Source organism: Chlamydomonas reinhardtii, chromosome 11, assembly GCF_000002595.2.
Source record: "Chlamydomonas reinhardtii strain CC-503 cw92 mt+ chromosome 11, whole genome shotgun sequence".
Lineage (NCBI taxonomy): Eukaryota > Viridiplantae > Chlorophyta > Chlorophyceae > Chlamydomonadales > Chlamydomonadaceae > Chlamydomonas > Chlamydomonas reinhardtii.
Genome location: NC_057014.1, coordinates 1,772,567 through 1,790,389, shown reverse-complemented (window position 1 = coordinate 1,790,389; position 17,823 = coordinate 1,772,567). Strand labels below are relative to the sequence as shown.

The window sequence follows — 17,823 nt, the reverse complement described above, 5'->3', positions numbered from 1 at the left end:
GTACTGAGGGGTGGGGGGGGGCGGGGGAGCGGGGACAGGGATGGGTTTGTCATGGGCAGTGATATGGCACGCCCGGCGGCAGGTCGTGCCTGCGGTGCTGCTGTACGCCCCTTACTTGCTGCCTCCTTTTAGAATCGTAAGGTGACTGCTGCATCATCCTTCACCCTTTCCAAAGCCCCAAGATTGGACCTGCTTGCGTGATCCTCAAAAAACGCGCGCGCGTACACACCCATGCAAGGCCTTTCCCCCCTCTCGTTTCCCACCCACCAGGTCCGCCGGCAGGGTTCGCTCCACCAGCGCCCTCTTGCTGGCGGAGGCGGACGGCAGGTCCACCTCAAACCACCGCACAGCGCCGCCGCCGCCGCCATTGGCCCCGCCGCCATTGGCTCCGCCGCCGGCTGCAGCGGTGCCGCCGAAGCGGTAGGCACGTGTGTCGTACCCGGCCGCCACCACCACCACCTGGGTGATGCGGGCGGGGTTGGGGTGTGTGGTCATTGCGGCATTGGGGCATTGCGGACCCCTCCGTCCACCTAGAGGCTCCTCCTGCCCCCCCCCCCCGCATACACACACACACACACACACACACACGCACGCACCTGCTGGCAGCCCCCCCGCAGCGCCGCCGCCACCACGCCGTCCAGCCAGCGAGTGCGTGCGTCTAGGTAGCGCATCACGCCCGGGCAGCCGAACACAGGCCCGGCGATGACCGCCTGGATGGGGCGAGCGGGTGTGTGTGTGGAGGGAGGGAGGGAGTGTGTGGAGGGAGCGGGTGGAGGGAGCGGGTGTGGGGGGAGGGTGTGCGGAGGGAGGGTGTGCGGAGGGGCGGGATGGGGTTGGCGGTTTGGGGGTGAGGCGTGCAGGAAGGGCACAAGGAATGAGGGTCGATGCCATGCATGTGTGTACCCGTGTGTGTTGCTTCATCGATCGCATGATCTCACCGCATGGACACGAACCTGCCGCACACCACATACACACCACACACCACACGCAGACCCCGCACGCGGCCCCTCGGCTCGGACCCAGTCCGCGGACTCCACAGATCATTCAAGTATCTAGCTCGGACCCAGCAGGCCACGTACGCACCTTGTTGATGTGCAGCAGGGCGGGCAGGTTCCTGTGGACCCAGCCCCTGAGGTGGTGTGGTGGTGGTGCGTGTTGGGCAGTGGGGTGGGTGGGTAGGCGGTGGGATGGGGGGGATGGATTACGGGTGGTAGTGGGGGAGGTTGGGGGCGATGGGGAGCCAGTGAGCCGCATGCACGTGCACATGACGTGTGTGCAAACAGCGTGTGTACGGCACGTGCAAGACACGGCGAGAGCACGACACGGCTGATGCGAGAGCGACACGATCCGTGCGTGCATACCTTGGCCTCTTCCCTCCCTCCGCTCGTTCTAGTTGGTTTTGGGGTGGTATTCGCAACCCCTCCCGCCCCTCCCCTCCCCCCCAGCCCCGCCCCCCCACCTGAGCGGCATGAGGTCGTCCCTGAAGGCCGCCGCCAAGTGGTCGGTGTTGGCGCCGCGACTACCCAGGTCCTGGAACAGCGTGCGGTAGCACAGCTGCGGGGTTTGGTGGCGTGGGGGGTTGTAAATACCAGCCCAAACTAAACGGGGAGGGGGAGGGGGGCGGGAGGAGTTGTGAGTGTGGGGGCGGGGAGCGGTGCGGGGTGGGGAATGGGGGGTTTGTAAGTACCAGCCCAAACTAAACCAAACCAAGCCAGACTAGCGGAGCGCAGACAGAGGTGACAGCTGCAAGCGATAAAAGGGGAGTGGTGGGTGGATAACGTGGATTGTCTCGCCCCCACCACTCCTCCCACTAGCACTGCCGCTCCACGACGCCTCGGGCCCCATTCCATACGTATTATCGCTTGCAACTAACGCCTCTGCCTGTACTGCCTGTGCTCCGCTCATTTCAGTTGGTTTTGGTTTAGTTTGGGCTGGTAGTCACAACCCCCCCCCCCCACACACACACACACACACACTCCTCCCACCGCCTCTCCTCCCACCACAACTCCTCCCCGGCGCCCACTCCTCCCCGGAACCCACTCCTCCCCCCCCCCACTCCTCCCCCCCCCCACTCCTCCCCCCCCCACTCCGCCCCCAGCCAACCTAAGTTACCGCCGCGCACCAGCAGCCCCAGCAGCAGCCCGCTCTCACCATGACCTGGTTGGTGGGCTTGTAGTGCGTGAACGGGTAGATCCACAGCTGCTGCACATTGGACAGCCGCCTGTGGTGTCATGTGTGTTGTTGATGCGATCTTACGTACGTGTGTGATGTTGATGCATGTTAAGGTATGTGTGTGTGCGACAGAGCAACGTGCTTTGCGTTCGTGTGCATGCGGGTGCGGGCGTTTCAAGCGGAAGGTCAACGGAAGGTGAACGAGACCATGTGTTGAAGCCGTCCAGGCGCTCGCGCGCTCGCGCGTTGTGCGCCGGCAAACATCACACGACAAGGCACCTACAACACAACACAACGCTCAGCAGCACAACAGTAACAACGCACCGGCGCAGGCGGTGCAGCACCGGAGGCGGCGGCCCTTCCACTTCGCCCTCACCCTCCCCTTCGCCGCTGCCGCTACTGCCGCCGTTGCTGCTACTGCCGCCGCTGCTACTGCCGCGGCTGCTACTGCCGCGACTGCCAGCGCCGCGGCCATCCGCCGCCGCCGCCTGGCTGCTACTGCCACTGCTACTGCCGCGGCGCCAGGGGCGCGTCAGGCCGCCACCGCCGCCGCCGCCGCCGCCACATCCGCAGCTGACCGCGCCGGCGTCATCGCCGCCGCCGGCCCATTCCTCCCCCTCGGCCGGTGCTGGCGGATGGGTAGGCGGCTTGGCGGCGAGGTGTGGGTGAGGGCTGCTGCTGCCCTCCCGAACGACGCTTGCCCCTCCCACCGCTTTCATAGCCATCCCCTGCTGCTGCCGTCAGCCGTGTGCGTGCGCGCGTGCACTGGTATAGTGGCGCTCAACGCCCGCCGCGCTGCCGGCTCCAATGAACAGGCGTTGGAGGACTGCTGTTATTGCGTCCTCAAGAATATGTGGACTGAGCGTTAATGCTGCTGGCTGAAGCAGCCGGCAGAAAGAAGGCTGCGCGCCCTGAAGGAGAAAGGCTGTACGGATGTGAACAGCTTATCGCGCAACGACCTTGGCCGGCCAGTGGCCTGCGCCAGCGACCCACGCGTGCACAAGCCACAGCCACAGATTCCCTTCATCACATCTTCAAAGTCGCCTCGGGTCGCGTTCCAACACAACCACGCAGCATCGCAGGCAACGCACCTCGCGCCGCGGTCGCGGCACCAGCGGATAGACAGAGGCGCAGCGGAGCAGAGGCAGCTGCCGGCTCTAAGTCGTGAGGCAGAAGCGTTTTTGGCGGCAGAAGGGTGGGAAACACAAAGCCGCGTCAGTCGTAGTTTGTGCTCTGAACAACACTTTCCATCTTGGAAGGTGTGGGAAAAGGTTGGGGGCCCGTCTGCCGCTCGCGCCTCACCCGTCACGGACGGCCTGTCTTATGCGCGGCTTTCCCATTCCCACACTCGCTTCTGATTGCTGATTGATCCCATTCAGAGGTTTCCCGCTCAGACCTCACTTAGGCGGCATCGATGACGGCAGCCTCTCTGCCTACTTCCCGCGGCGTCCCAATGACGCACACCTTCCCACCGCAGCTCCGACCTGACGCGGGGCGCATTCCACACACGACAGGCGCACTCGCCGCATCGGTTATTGTCCAGGGCCTGGTCGCAAACAACCTTACCTGAGTCGGACCCGCTTGTAATAAGGACCTCGGGCATATTGACATGTCGGCATTTTGCCTGGCATCGCGGCTGTAGCATCCATGACAATTGAACGCTCATCAACGTAATGCAGTTGCAGTGCATTGCGGGTCGTGGCACGGCTCTTGAAACCGCCCGCTGGCGGCATACATCCTTGTGACGGTTTCTGGGCCGGTCGGGGCCACGCACACCGGGGGGCCACGCCCCCGACCTCGACACAACAGCCGCCCGCGTACACATATAATTGCAGTGATGGACTTCCCAAGAAGGGATAGGTTTATTGAATGCGAGGGAAGCCAGTCGAGGGGGAGTTCCAGGAGGTAAGCGGGGAAGGACGTGCCGGTTTTGGGAAGTATTGCTGTGGGTGTGCAAGTCTCTGGGTTTGGGTCACGAGCATCTTGCGTCTCATGTTTAACTGGACAGCTCATGTTGGAGCAGGGGCTTTATGATAACTCGCTGGAGTGGAAGGTCGCGCGATCGGGGCTCCTACGGACTCTCGTGTCCGTTTGCTTATACATTAAACTCACACAAATAAGCGTTGTACATACATTACTTCTGTCAGATCTGCAGTTAAAAAGGCTCGGCGGCTGAAATAGTTGAACTGTGCACGTATCTTCGCCGGGCCGCGCTATCTACTGACCATGCCTGCTTCTATGCTCATGCACATGCCCAAGGGCTTAGCCAAGCAGCCCGCGCAGGCCTGCCAGCGCCCCGCGCAAAAGCTTCTGCGGTCGCGAGTCGCTCCGGTCGCTCGTGCAAGCGCCCAGGTATGCACCTAAGCTGCAGATGCGCCACATGTATTAGGTTGGCCGGGTTGCGGGTCGGCAAGCGCCTATCGGTCGCTCGGAAGGTTACTCAGGCTCGCGTTGAAGCTTAAGGAAGTGCTTGTCCGTGACTGCAGGATGGCCAGCACCGTGCTGTGTCGTCGCAGCAAGCCCCGAAATGGATCGCCCCGTCGTGGCTGAAGGTGCGCGGGTTGATGGTGGATGTTGCGACTCGCGCGTCGCCGACCGCCCTTGACTGCGCTAAACGGCTAATGCGCCTGTTGCCACCCGTCATAGCCCAGGGCCCGGCCCGGGCTCGTGCGTAACTGGCACTTTCGTGGTCCGCAGGCACGTGTTGCCGTTACATTCCCAACCGGGCCTTTTATGTGTCTTCCTTGCTTCCGCGCGCACAGACGGGCCTCATGGCCGGCGCCTGCCTGCTGGTGGGCCTCAGCAACAGCGGACCCGCCTACGCGGCTAAGAAGGAGAAGGAGGCCAAGGTAAGGGGCGGGGTGTGGGTCTGTGTGGTTCGAAGGATGCGTAGGAAGCACGCCACACACTGAAATACGGTAGGAGGCCGGAACATCTGGGTTAGGTCACGTCAGATCAGGCCAGGCAGAGTTCATGCCACACGATACATGACATGAAGTAGCCGAGGGGACAGGGGACAGCAGCATCTGCGCGGACTGCAGGGCTTGCAGCTGGGAGGGAGCTTAGGCGTATGGGAGCAGAGGCAAGCCTCAACGCGGGGACACGGCAGCATCCCATAGCCGCCCAGGTCGTGTCGGGGGTGCAGCTGATAGAGGACTCCGCTCCTCTCCGCCCATGCAACTCTTCACCGCCGCCGCTGAAAGCCTCCTCCTTACCTGCCACGCCGCCCGCACGCCTGCAGGCCGCGGCCACGACGGCGGTGGTGGAGACCAAGGAGGCGGCGGCGGCCGGCAGCAGCAGCAGCACGGGCGCGGTGGTGGCGGTGGACTTCCAGCAGATCGTCAAGGACGTGCAGGCCTCGCCGGTGAGGGGGGGGCGGTGAGGGGGGGCGGTAAAGGGGGGGGCCTTGGGGTCGGGGGCGGGGGTTGGTGGTGGTGGTGGTGGGGGTCGTGGAGGCACGGAGTAGAGGATGGGGATGGGGATGGGGATGGTGGTGGTGGTGGTGGTGGTGGGGATGGGGATGGAGTGGGATACTCCAGGTGAAGGCGAAAAGGGCAGCGGGTCGTCGCATCCCCATGACCAAGGCCGAGGGGCTGGAGGGAGGGGGGGGGGACCCTGAGGACCAGGGCCAGGTTGGGGTTTCTTGCGTCACCAGACCCAGTGGAGCGGAAGTTGCCTAGTTGGGGTTTTGCAGCAGCTTTCCCGGGCTTGGTGTGAGAGACGAGAGCAGTTAGGGGCTCAGCTGATGGGTCAGCGCCGTCTCTTTGTCTCAGCCCGGATCATCTAGGACACTTCTGTGTTGTCGACCGCAATTAGGCGCGAAGACAACGGACAGAGAGGCGTACAGACGGCGTACGACGCACCCGCCTAGGGCAGCTGCAGGTCTACCACTTTTCGACCTCTTTCCAACCTCTTTTCAACAGCTTTTCGACCTCTTTCCAACCACTTGCCCACCTCTTTCCCATCCCTCTCCCACCCCTCTCTCCTGCAGTACACCGTGCCCGTGGCCACCGTGGTGCTGCTGCTGTTCGGCATCAGCATCCTCACCGGCGGCAAGAAGGAGCAGCAGCCCGCAGCCGGCAAGGCGGCGCCCGCGGCGGCGGAGCCGCCCGCCGCCGCCGCGCCGCCGGCGCCGCCCAAGGAGAAGTTGGTGGTCCAGGACCGCCCCATGAACATTGGCCTCTCCCCCAAGATGGAGCTGCCCAAGGCATCCACCGACGCCACCGTCGCCCGCGCCGCCGCCGCTGCGGCCGCGGCGTCGGCGGCGCCTGCGGCGCCCGCTCCCGCCAAGGCGGCGGCGGCTCCGCCGCCGCCCCCACCGGCGGCAGCCCCGGCGCCGCCCAAGCCGGCGGCGGCTGCCCCCGCGCCGCCGAAGGCGGAGGCGCCCAAGCCTGCTCCCGCTCCCGCCCCGGCTCCGGCCAAGCCGGCTGCTGCCGCCGCCCCCGCTGCTGCTCCCGCCGCTGCCCCCGCCGCTGCCGCCGCTGCGCCAGTGAAGGACGACCGGCCCAGCGCCAAGGACTGGATCTCCAGCTGGCGCCTGGGGCAGAAGCAGGCCGAGCCTGCCAAGGCGGCGCCTGCCCCCGCGCCTGCCCCCGCGTCTGTCGCCGCTCCCGCTGCCGCTCCCGCTGCCGCTCCTGCTGCCGCTCCCGTTGCCGCTGCCGCTCCCGCCCCCGCGGCTGCCAAGCCGGCTGCGGCTGCGCCGCTGCCGACTGCTGCGGAGCTGCTCAAGCTGAGCGGCAACACGCCGTCGGCGCTGGGCGCCGCGGCCAAGGTGGCTCCGGCCGTGGCCAAGGAGGGGTACGTGGTGTACAAGTTTGCCGGCGAGAATGGCGTCATGAGCCGCCAGCCCATCTCCAGCCTGACCTCCGCTGCCTCCGCCGCTGCCTCCGCCGCCACGGCCTCCGCCGCTGCTAAGCCCAACGGTCGTGGCCCCTTTGACAGCTCCGAGAGCGACGACGACTTTCACGTGGCGGCCGCCGCCGCCGGCGGCAAGCCCACCGCAAGCGCCGGCAAGGCGCCCGCCGGCGCCGCGGCGGCGGCCGCCGCCGCCAAGTCGGCGGCGTCGGCCGGGCCCGTCTCGCCGCCGAGCAAGGCCAGCGGCAGCGCGCCCGCCGCCGCCGGCGCCTCTGGCGCCTCCGCCGCGCCGTCCAAGCCCGCCGCCGTCAAGGCGTCGAGCGTGTCCGCCTCGGCTTCCAGCCTGGGCCGCAGCGGCGGCTCGCCTTCGCGCGCCGCCGACCCGATTGTGATGACGGCGGCGGTGGTGGTGGGCGCCGCCAAGCAGATGAGGGGCTTTGGCGCCTTTGTGAGCGACGGCCTGGTGCCGGCCATGGGCGCGCTGATGAAGACCAGCGGTGGCAGTGGCTCGTCCAAGGACAACAAGCCCGCGGGCAGCCAGTAAGGATAAGGCCGAGGATAAGGATAAGGAAGCAAAGGAGGGCGGCGGGACATGGGGAGAGGGAGCGTGTGTTTGTGTTGGTGGGCGTTTGCCGGCCAGGGATGGGTGCGCCAGTGGTCAGACGCGGGCGGGCGAGCGGGCAGTAGTAAGCTGAAGGAGGGGAAGGCAGGGCCCGCGTGCTCGGCACGAATGGCCATTTGTAGGGTGGCGAGAGATGGGAGGCGATGGGCGTCAAACGATGCCGCACACATGAGCGCGCACGCGCTGCAAGTGGGCTGCTTTGCGCGGGATGAGCTGGGGGCAGGAGTTAATGCGGCGCGTGCGTGGGGGCCGCACACCTTGGCGGCACACGGGATGCCTGGGGGCAACACACACGGTTGCCCTATCCCCTGACGGTCCAAACAAAACACGGTGGCTCGAAAGGACGTCCGAACGTAAATCTTCGTTGCTTGTTGTGGTGGTGGCCGGGCGCGGGGCGCCCCGCGCCCGTTTGTTTTGTGGTGATGGTGTGCTTTATATACATAGCTCTTGCTTATAAGGAAAGGTGCTGCGCCTGCGAGCGTGCGGGCACAGGGCAAGCCGAGACATGCGCCGCGGCTTTGGCGGTCATGGCAGGGAGAGGCAGTGATGATGGCACACAGAGATCGGGACTTTGGGATGCTTTTCACGCTCCCATGCGAGAGAGGCTGGTTGCTAATGACGATGTTCTTCCTTGGCTTACAGATGGATTGAGGCAGCGCCGTTTTCACGAGGGTGGGGCTGATGACATTTTGCTGTTGCAGCACGTCGCACGATTTTGGGAAACAGGATTACGGGTAATGCACGGTACCTCGTTGCGGTTTAATGGACGCTTGGTCCGGTGGGGGCGCAGCATGGCATTTTACGATACGGTAGCGTATGCACCGCTGCCAACACCGACACAGGTCACTCACTGGCATATGATGAGTGGTGCCGCTTAAGACAGCTGTGGTACTGCAGGAGTGGCTCGCTGCGGCGCGTCGCGCTCGCCGAGACGCGGTGTGGGATTTGGTCGACGACCTTCCCGTGGGTTCATCGGATTGGGAGTAGGGGCGCTGTGGTGTGCGCAGTACACATGCATTCTTCGTTTTGGGCGACCGACTGAAGGCGGTGGGCGGGATGCGGAAGCCTTCGCGGCAGTGATACGTACATGGGTTGTCAATGCTGTGATGCTGTGGGCTGGGCCTGTTACAGAAGTGCGGTGGTCACGACACGCGGGTGTGGCGAAGGGGCGCGAGTAGATACTGCGGCTGAGTTGCTGCGAGCACGTGTAACGTGCGTGGGTAGATAATGCGCGACCCCGGCTCCACCATGTGACGGATGTGGGCATCACGAGACGGACCAGCGCAGCTCTCAGTACTGCTTGCAGCCCTGAGGCAAGCTGCAGGCACACCACCACATCAGGTGATTAGGCACACAACCGCCTGAGGCACCTGCACACACACACGGACACGCGCACACACACGCACACACATACGGCTGCAAACCCGAACCTGTACGGCCCAGCACAGTGCGAGGCTGCTGTGAGCCTGTGAGTCGCCCTGTGGCGCCTGGAGCACACGTACTGACGCAGCGAGGCTGCATGGGGGCCATGTCGGTTGCCGACGTGGCGCACATTGCCCACAGGTGCAGGAGTGTGCAGGCGTGCAGCTCAGCTTAAATGCAAACTGGCTTTGTGTTCGGCTTATCATAAACTTGCTGCAAATTGCTCACAAAACATCAGCTGCAGACAACGAGCAAGCTTACAACGTTTCGGTGAAATTCTTCTTTGACAACTTTCCTGCCGCGAGCTGCGAAAACTTTTCAACCATGGACGACGCTACACGTCGTCTGCGGGTGGTGTCGGGCCACTTCAACGTGGAGAAGCCCGCTGCGCAGCAAATGCGAGCGCCGTTTGACGTCGCCGAGCTGCAGCGCATCATAGACCACGACAACCACGAGCATCGCCAGGCCATGAAGGATTTCATGCGAAACGACGACGTCTACGTTCCGTGAGTTGACTGGGGGCAATGTTTCGGGTTCGGCATGTTGCGCCTCGTCAGCATGCTGCCCCCCGTGGCAGCGGGCGTGTAACTACCCCCAACTTCTGTCCCCCGCGAGTAAAAGGGCTGAGGCGTATAGTAGGCAGATTCATTAGAAATACTGGCCGTGCCTCTTGCTCCAAGAACCTAAGGAGCTGCCGGGCACACCCCTGCCCTCGCTGCCCCCTCCTCCGACAGCCCCACAATTGCTGGGCCTCTCCAGCACCCCAAAACCGATGCCTCTTTCATGTATCTACCTACCCCAAAACAATACTGATAATCCTCCTCCTCTTCTCAATGCTCTACACAGGCAATACGACATCAGCCTGGCGGAGGAGCGCGAGCTGGCGCTGCAGCGGCTGCGGCGCATCTGCCGCGCCGGCTTCATTTCGGTAAGTGACACGCGGGTGACGACCGCGGGCATGGCGTATGCGCTCACGCTTGGAAGATGAGCATAAGCAAGGCCACACACATACGGTACGGTATGGAAGCGCACAAGGACGGGCGCAAACTCCCACGGTCTTGCACCCTCGCACGCGTCCATGCGCTCATGCGCACATGTGAGGATGCAAATCAAGGCCACCACGCCGTTCCCCCCCTGCCACCCACCTACCTACTTCTAACCCCACCCCCTTTCGCCTGCTGTCTAATTCTCTACCCTTCTCTGTGCCATCTGCAACGCCCGTGCCCCCTGCCTGTGATCCGCTAGTTTGGCTTGGTTTGGTTGGCTTGGGCTGGTATCTACAACCCCCCAACCCCCCAACCCCCCAACCGCAACCACACCACCCATGCACCCACTCTCCACCACTCTCCACCACCCGCCCAACCCTCCCCCTCCCCCCAGGTGACGGACTTCCGAGAGAACCCCTTCCGCATCTTCGCCGCGCACGAGGTGGCGGCCATGTGCGACCCCAGCATGGCCACCAAGATGACGGTGCAGTTCAACCTGGTGCGTGTGTGTGGGGGGGGGGCCTTGTGTGTGTTGGGGGGGGGGGGCGGGTAACTTTGAACCAATGGGGGAGGACCATCAATGGGGGCGCGTGTATGCGTGAGGTTATTTTCTTCCATTGACACGAGACACGAGGATGGGCGGGGAGTGATTTGTTGCTAGGTTGCTGGATGTGTGTAGGTGCATGCGGCAAAATGGATTGCCGCAAGCCTCCCCAGGACCCACATGCTTCACTCACCCCCTGCCTGCTGCCTGCTGCCTGCCTGGCTCGCAGTTTGGCGGCACGGTCCTGAAGCTGGGCAGCGAGCGGCACCACGGCCCCTTCCTGCGCCAGATCGACATGTTTGACAGCGTGGGCTGCTTCGCGCTCACGGAGCTGGGCTTCGGTGGGTGCGGGGGATGGTGGGAGGGGGCGTTTATGTGGAGAACTGAGGGGGGGGGCAAAGGTGGTAGTATACTCCAAGCCCAAAGAAGCCGAGATCCAGGACCAGGGGCCAATTACCCAACCATCCAACCAACACCAACCAACCACCCAACCAACCAACCCAACAGGCAACAACGCGGTGGAGATGCAGACCACGGCGGTGTACGACGCGGGCACGCAGACCTTCGTGATCAACACGCCCGGCAGCCTGGCCCAGAAGTACTGGATCACCAACAGCGCCGTGCACGCGCAGTGGGCGGTGGTGTTTGCGCAGCTGTGGGTGGGCGGGCGCAATGAGGGCATCCACGGCTTCCTGGTGCGCATCCGGTGAGTGTGCCTGCGGGTGTGTGTTTGGGGGGGGGGAGGCGTGTGGGAGGCGTGTGTATGTGTGTGTGGGGGGGGTTTTGTAAATATCAGCCCAAACTGGGGGGGAGGTGCGTGTTTTGTGGGGTGTGGATTGATGGGGTGGTGATGGCGCTGAGGGTTGGGGTTGTGATTGTGGTGGTGTGGGGGCGATGTCAGCCGGAGCAAGTGGGTGCACTGGGGATAGGGCTGGGGCTAGGGCTAGGGCTAGGGCCAGCGGCCCGACACTTGCGTTGAGACGGGACGTGCCTGACGCCACCCCCTCCCGCGCTGACGATCCCCCCCTCCTCTGGCTCGCAGCAACGACGACATGAGCGTGTGCGCCAACGTGCGTGTGGAGGACATGGGGCACAAGATGGGCTGCAACGGCGTGGACAACGGCAAGGTGGGGGTGGGCGTGGGCGTGGGCGAGCGAGTGGGAGGGGAGTGGTTGCGAGTGATGGTGGCGAGAGATGTGGTGTTGGATGTGGCGCAAGAGCACGTACCGTGGGGTGACGAGATGTTGCGCGCTGCCGTGCTGGCTGGGGGAGGGGTTGTAAATACCAGCCCAAACTAAAGGGGGCACTATCCCCGACACCCGCCTTCACACCCCACACACACGCACACACATTGCATGCACGTATTGCGTTTTCCGTTTCTGGTATTTCCCCCTCGCTCACTCTCACACACACACACGCACATACGCACTCATACACACACATACGCACTCATACACACGCGTATTCAACTCCCGACGACACCAACCGACACACCCCAAAACACATGTCTCCCCCTCCCCCCCCCACCCTCCAAAACACACAGCTGTGGTTTGACAACGTGCGTGTGCCTCGCGAGGCGCTGCTGGACGCCTCCTCCTCCGTGTCGCCCGACGGCGCCTTCGCCAGCTCCGTGGCCAAGCCGCGCGACCGCTTCCTGCGTGTGGCCGACCAGCTGCTGAGCGGGCGGCTGTGCATCGCGAGCATGATGCAGAGCGGCTCCAAGCTGGCACTAACCGTGGCGTTCAGGTGGGGCGGGGGGGGGAGAAAGGGGAGGGGAGTGGAGGGGAAGGGGAGGGGACAGGGGAGGTGACAGGGGCGGGGAGGGGTGATGTGTGTGTCAAGACCGCAATGAGACACGCATGTCTGTCCACTACATTCTCACTCCACGCCCATCACTCCCACACTCTTACCCCTCACCCCCACACACGCGCCTCCACGCCCAAACCTACCTCCACCACCACCCCAACCCCAGGTACGCCGCCTCGCGGCTGTGTGTGGGCCCCGCCGGCCGCTCCGACACGCCCATCCTGGACTACCAGCTGCAGCAGCGCGCGCTGGTGCCGCTGCTGGCGCGCACCGTGGCGCTGGCGGTGAGCGGGAGAAGCGGCGGCGGCAGCAGCTGCGGCAGCAGCTTGTGCTTGTGCTTGTGCTGCTGGGAAGCTGGGGGCGTGTGTGGTTGGGAGCCGGGTGTTTGCAAGAGGGAGTCGTTCGCGAGTAGCGTGTTAGGAGCTATGTTTCACAATGCGTATGTGAGGGCCTGGGAGGCTTGTGCTGCTGGGAAGCTGGGGGCGTGTGTGGGCATTAGTGCGGGGAGGTTTGCGGAGGGAAGTCATATGCCGAGTGGTAATAAATGTGTTGCGCAATGCGTGTGAGAGGGCCGGGGAGCCGGGCGTGACGACAACAATTGGGTGGCACATTTTCAGCTGAAGGGGAAGGGGAAGGAGAGCGGAAGGGGGGGGGGGACCGAGGCGGGGGCGGCCTGGGTGGGTGGGAGGCGACGTCTGGGTGCACAGACCGGGGATGAGCACTCAAAACTCACTCGCCACCTCACTATTTCAACACTCTCTCAACGCTATGGAACGCGCTGCAGGTGGGCCTGAACTACGTCAAGGAGCGCTGGGCCGCGGCCTCGGGCTTCGTGCCGGGCCAGAACGTGGACCCCGTGGTGAGTGAGAGAGAGGGGAGCAGGGGGGTATGTGTGTGGTATATAAATACGATAATCGTGATTGAGTCCTTCCCCGAACGGCCACGCCCCGCTTCTCCCACCCTCCTCCTCCTCCTCCTCCCTTCCAGACTGCCACGGAGGTGGTGGTGCTGTGCTGCGCCATAAAGCCGCTGTGCGCCTGGAACATCGAGCGCTGCGGCACCGTGTGCAGGGAGCGCTGCGGCGGGCAGGGATACCTGTCCTGCAACAGGTGAGGAGGGTGGGGGGTGGGCTGGGGGTGGAGGAGGTTGGAGGGTGGGTGAGGAGGGTGGGGAGGTTGGAGGGTGGGTGGGGGTGGGGAGGAGGGTGGTGAGACTGGGGGGGGGCCGGGTAAGGTGGTTGGGATGGTCTTTGAGTTCACCTGGTGCTAAATGCCTTGCACGCACGCGCACGTGCGCACCAGCACACACATGCATGCACATTCACAAACACACCTTATGCGCACTCATTCTGTTTATTACTCTGGCTCACCACAGGTTCGGACACATCATCGGCTTCGCGCACGCCGGCATGACCGCCGAGGGCGACAACCGGTGGGTGTGCGGTCGGGTGGAACTGGGTGGGTGGGTGGGTGGGTGGGTGGGTGGGCCGTGGGGCGATTGAGCGGGGCGGGCGGTGAATGGGTCCGAATGTGCCCGTGCTTTGCTTCGCCTGCCGGCAGCGTGGAACGAGGCTCGGGGCGCGGCCGCACCGACTCTTTCCCACCTCCCCCCAACCTCCCACCCCACCCCCACTCCGCTCCCCCACACCCCCACACCCCCCAGCGTGCTGATGCAGAAGGTGGCCAAGGAGCTCATGGGCCTGGCCGCCAAGCTGCCCTCGCTGAGGGAGCGGCTGGCGGCGGCGGCGGCGCCCGCGCTGGGGCCGGCGCAGGTGGCGGCGCTGGCGGCGGGGCCGCAGGTGGGGGGGCGGTGTGGGTAGTGGTAGGGGGGGATGGGGGAGGGGGCTGGATGGGGTGTTGGGGGGGGGGCTGGGCTGGAAGTTGGGCGGGGGAGGTGCGGGCGCTGGGTGGGAGGCTGGGTGGGTGCTCGCTGTACCAGGTGGACCCGTAGCTGCCGTTTGTTTTGGGACCTTCGTCTGTTGCCTATGCCTGGCGCAGCGCAGCGCACCACCGCCACCACGCACCTCACCCACGACTTGCTCTCTCCCACCTCCATACACGTACACGTACACGCAGTCACACACACGCGCACACACACACACACACACACACACACACACACACACACACACACACACACACACACACACACGTACACACACACACACATACACACCCACACCCACACACATATACTCACAGGGCAAGGCGGCTCTGGCGGCGCTGTCGGACCTGTCCGGGCTGCAGCGGCTGCTGGCGGTGCGGGAGGGGCGGCTGCTGCGGCGGCTGGCGGCGGCCATGGCGGCGGCCAACGCGGCTGCCGGGGGAGCCGTCAGGTAGGGCGATGGAGGGCGGGGGGGGGGACTGAGGGGGAGGGGGGGTTACTGCGGGGGCGAGGGGGAGAAGGAGCGAGGAGGGGTCGAGAGGCCGGGGGACTGCTCACGGTAGCGAGGAATGGTGTACCGGGCTGAATATTGGTGAAGAATTGTGGGAGTGGCTGACACGTTCGCCGCCGCTACTGCCGCTGCCGCTGCTCCCTCTATTGTTTCAACCTTGCAAGCACCCCCACCCTCCCCCTCCCGCAGCGCCCAGGAGGCCACGTTCGAGGCGTGGATGAAGCACGAGAGCGACCTGGTGCAGGTGGGTGTGGGTGTGGGGGTGGGGGACTGTGTGTGTGTGTGTGTGCGTGTGTGTTAAAGAGCACAAGGAAAACATCTGTGTGTTTGTGTGTGTGTGTGTGTGTGTGTGTTTGTGTGTGTGTGTGTGTTTGTGTGTGTTAAACAAAGAATCAAACGGAACAAAATTCCGCCATACACGCGCGTGTTTGTGTGTGTGTGTGTGTTTGTGTGTGTGTGTGTGTGTGTGTTTGTGTGTGTGTGTGTGTATTTGTGTGTGTTTGTGTGTGTGTGTGTGTGTGTGTGCGTGTGTGTGTACGTGTGTGTGCGTGAAAGTGTGTGTGTGTGTGTGTGTGTGTGTGTGTGTGTGTGTGTGTGTGACTGCGTGAAAGTGTGTGTGTGTGTGTGTGTGTGCGTGAAAGTGTGTGTGTGTGTGTGTGACTGCGTGAAAGTGTGTGTGTGTGTGTGTGTGTGACTGCGTGAAAGTGTGTGTGTGTGTGTGCCAACCCACGTGCCAACCCACCTGGCCGCCTTACCCCTCAGGGCACGGCCAACGCCTACGCCGAGCGCGAGGTGATGGACGCGCTGATGCGGCTGCTGGCGGCGCCGGCGGGAGGCGGCGGCGGTGGCGGCGCGCCCTCTGCCGGCGTGGCGGGCGTGCTGCGTGCTGTGGCGCGGCTGTTCGCGCTGTGCTGCGTGGAGGCGGACCTGCCCTGGTTCATCGCGGAGGGCGAGCTGCCGGCCAAGGTGGGGAGCTGGGGGTGGGGTACATTCATGACTTAATTAAGGAAGAAACAGACGGAAGACAATCTTTGGGGGTTGTAAATACCTGCCCAAGCATGGGGAGGAGGAGGGGAGGCACGGGAGACTCTGGGGGCTTGGAATGGGGGCTGGGATGGCGGATGGGAATGGTATTGGATACGCTGGCGCGCGTCCTGCGGTGGAAACGGGTGTGTGCCTCAGCTGGGCGTCAGCCTGCCAGGACGTCTCGTTCTTCGTTTCTTCCCACCAAAACATAAACCAGCACGTAAGCACAAATTCCAAACACAATGCAGGCGGGCCGCTCGGTGCCGGAGGCGGTGCGCGAGGCTGTGGCGGAGCTGTCGCCCGCCACCTGCTCGGGTCTGGTGGACTCGTTCGGCATCCCGGACCACCTGGTGGCGGCGCCCATCGCCGGAGACTGGTGGGTCTGGTCTGGTCCTGGTCTGGTTCGGTGGTCTGGTCCTGTGGCCCCGTACTCTCTTTGGTGTAGCTTGGAGCAGCGCGCGCCGCCGGTGCATAGTGAGCAGGGAGCAGCGGGGGGGGGGTGCAGCGGGGGGGAGGGTTCGTCTTGTGCAGCTGGCTTGAGGCAGGTGCTCGGAGCCAAGTGGGCGGGACGGGGCGTGCGCAGCATCTCTTGCTTGAAGTAGATGCTCGAAGCCAGGGGGTGTGTACCACACAATCTCGTCCCGCCCACTCTCCAAACACAGTATACACACACACAAAAAAAAACACAAAAAACACAAACACCCGTCCACGCACACACACACACACACACATCCACAGGGCGCGCTACAACCAGGTCGACAACAAGGGCGAGCTGTTCGGCGTCAACGTCTGAGAGTGACGTGCAGTGCACTGGCGGGAGGTGCCAGCGGGGGGTGCCAGCGGGGCGGGGGGTGCGTCATGCGCGCACCGCTGTACGTACACGTCAGCGCCCCGGCGGCACGTTTGGCCTCTGGACCTGGCGGAACGAGAACTGGCATGAGAAGAGGGCGCGAGGTCTGGCGCCGTGAGAATGGTTTGTTGGTGGATGATTGCGAGGATGGGCGGGCGGTGATGGGAAGGTACCTGGCAGATTATTGCCAAGGCCACGGAGTCTGGAGACTGAGGTGCTTCACTGTGTTTGCCATTGCGTAGATAGACTAGAGCAAATGCGAAGCTGCCAGGTTGGCACGCGCTGCCAATGGCACGCACTTTGCTGGCTGGCTGTCCCGGCGCCCTCGTGGCATTTTGGGGGGGCCTTACAGACATCGTCGGCGCTTGTGTTACGGACCAGTATTCGTGTCGGATGGATCTACTTCTTTCGCTGGTGTGATGCTGAGCGTGCGTCGTGCAAAGCCCGGGTTCTGTGTATGTTCGTGTTCGGAAGCGGAAGCTGCAGTGGCGATGGCGGTGGATGGTAAGCTCTTCAAACAGCGCTGATGCTAGCTAGCTGGCCAGGTTGTGATTTTAGGTCACGATGTTAGTTCGTGGAGCCAAACAACAATCACTGGCATATGCACATCACGCGGAGCCGCCATGACACACAGCCGCGCGCACACGGCGAGATTCTTTTTGTTGTTGTCACGTGTGTGAGGTTGCAGGGGCGAGGCAGCCAAGGCGTGTGGCACAGCAGTTGATGAGGAATGAAGGGAGCTGCACCGCTGCCTTGTGGACGCAACCCGTATGCCCAGTGTGGTGTGCCCCTGGGCCTGGATCTCTGGACGGACGTTTAAAGCAAGCCCCAACCCGAGCTCCGCCTCCTTTGCCCTTGGGCTTGGGGTCAGGGGTCTCAGCCAAGCGAGCGTCAGTTTCCGACTTGAGCTAGGGCTACAGATAAATAGATAATGCCCGAAAATGCGTAAAGAACAGTCACAAACTGGGGCACCCGTGTCGCACTGCGCCAGGGCGCCTGCTAAGCCGTAAGCCTGGGCGTGGCCGGGACGGTCCTGCGCCCTGCGGACAGACTGGTAGACTACGGTACAGAGGTTGGGGGCAAGTTGAGAGTCGCCCCCACCATGCACACCCCACGCACGAGCCACCCCTGGGGATATGCTGCTTG

At 63.9% G+C, this 17,823-nt stretch overlaps 3 protein-coding genes across 3 annotated transcripts in view; 2 read left to right on the top strand and 1 right to left on the bottom strand.

Annotated features, from left to right (window-relative positions):
- Positions 1 to 2,996, bottom strand: part of CHLRE_11g467450v5 (uncharacterized protein) — a 5,742-nt gene extending 2,746 nt beyond the window's left edge. The window contains exons 1-6 of the mRNA XM_043067276.1: positions 2,497 to 2,996; positions 2,152 to 2,221; positions 1,460 to 1,554; positions 1,084 to 1,129; positions 597 to 710; positions 268 to 459 (exon numbers count right to left, since the gene is read on the bottom strand). Coding sequence (XP_042919548.1) covers positions 268 to 459; positions 597 to 710; positions 1,084 to 1,129; positions 1,460 to 1,554; positions 2,152 to 2,221; positions 2,497 to 2,891 — 912 coding nt within the window. The 5' untranslated portion in view covers positions 2,892 to 2,996. The remainder of the gene's footprint in view (positions 1 to 267; positions 460 to 596; positions 711 to 1,083; positions 1,130 to 1,459; positions 1,555 to 2,151; positions 2,222 to 2,496) is intronic.
- A 1,300-nt stretch (positions 2,997 to 4,296) lies between these two features.
- On the top strand, positions 4,297 to 8,871 carry CHLRE_11g467400v5 (uncharacterized protein). The gene is made up of 5 exons (XM_043067275.1): positions 4,297 to 4,524; positions 4,659 to 4,724; positions 4,935 to 5,021; positions 5,414 to 5,536; positions 6,164 to 8,871. Exons 1-5 carry the CDS (start codon positions 4,399 to 4,401, stop codon positions 7,568 to 7,570), a joined length of 1,809 nt encoding a protein of 602 aa, XP_042919547.1. The 5' UTR covers positions 4,297 to 4,398; the 3' UTR covers positions 7,571 to 8,871.
- Positions 8,872 to 9,262: 391 nt separating this feature from the next.
- Positions 9,263 to 17,508, top strand: CHLRE_11g467350v5 (uncharacterized protein). Its single transcript, XM_043067274.1, has 17 exons — positions 9,263 to 9,576; positions 9,917 to 9,998; positions 10,451 to 10,555; positions 10,830 to 10,941; positions 11,108 to 11,306; positions 11,643 to 11,727; positions 12,144 to 12,346; positions 12,573 to 12,690; positions 13,191 to 13,265; positions 13,394 to 13,515; positions 13,781 to 13,837; positions 14,069 to 14,204; positions 14,608 to 14,741; positions 14,991 to 15,045; positions 15,564 to 15,767; positions 16,076 to 16,203; positions 16,566 to 17,508. The coding sequence occupies exons 1-17, from the start codon at positions 9,395 to 9,397 to the stop codon at positions 16,618 to 16,620; spliced, it is 2,052 nt and encodes a 683-aa protein (XP_042919546.1). The 5' UTR covers positions 9,263 to 9,394; the 3' UTR covers positions 16,621 to 17,508.
- Positions 17,509 to 17,823: the final 315 nt, after the last annotated feature.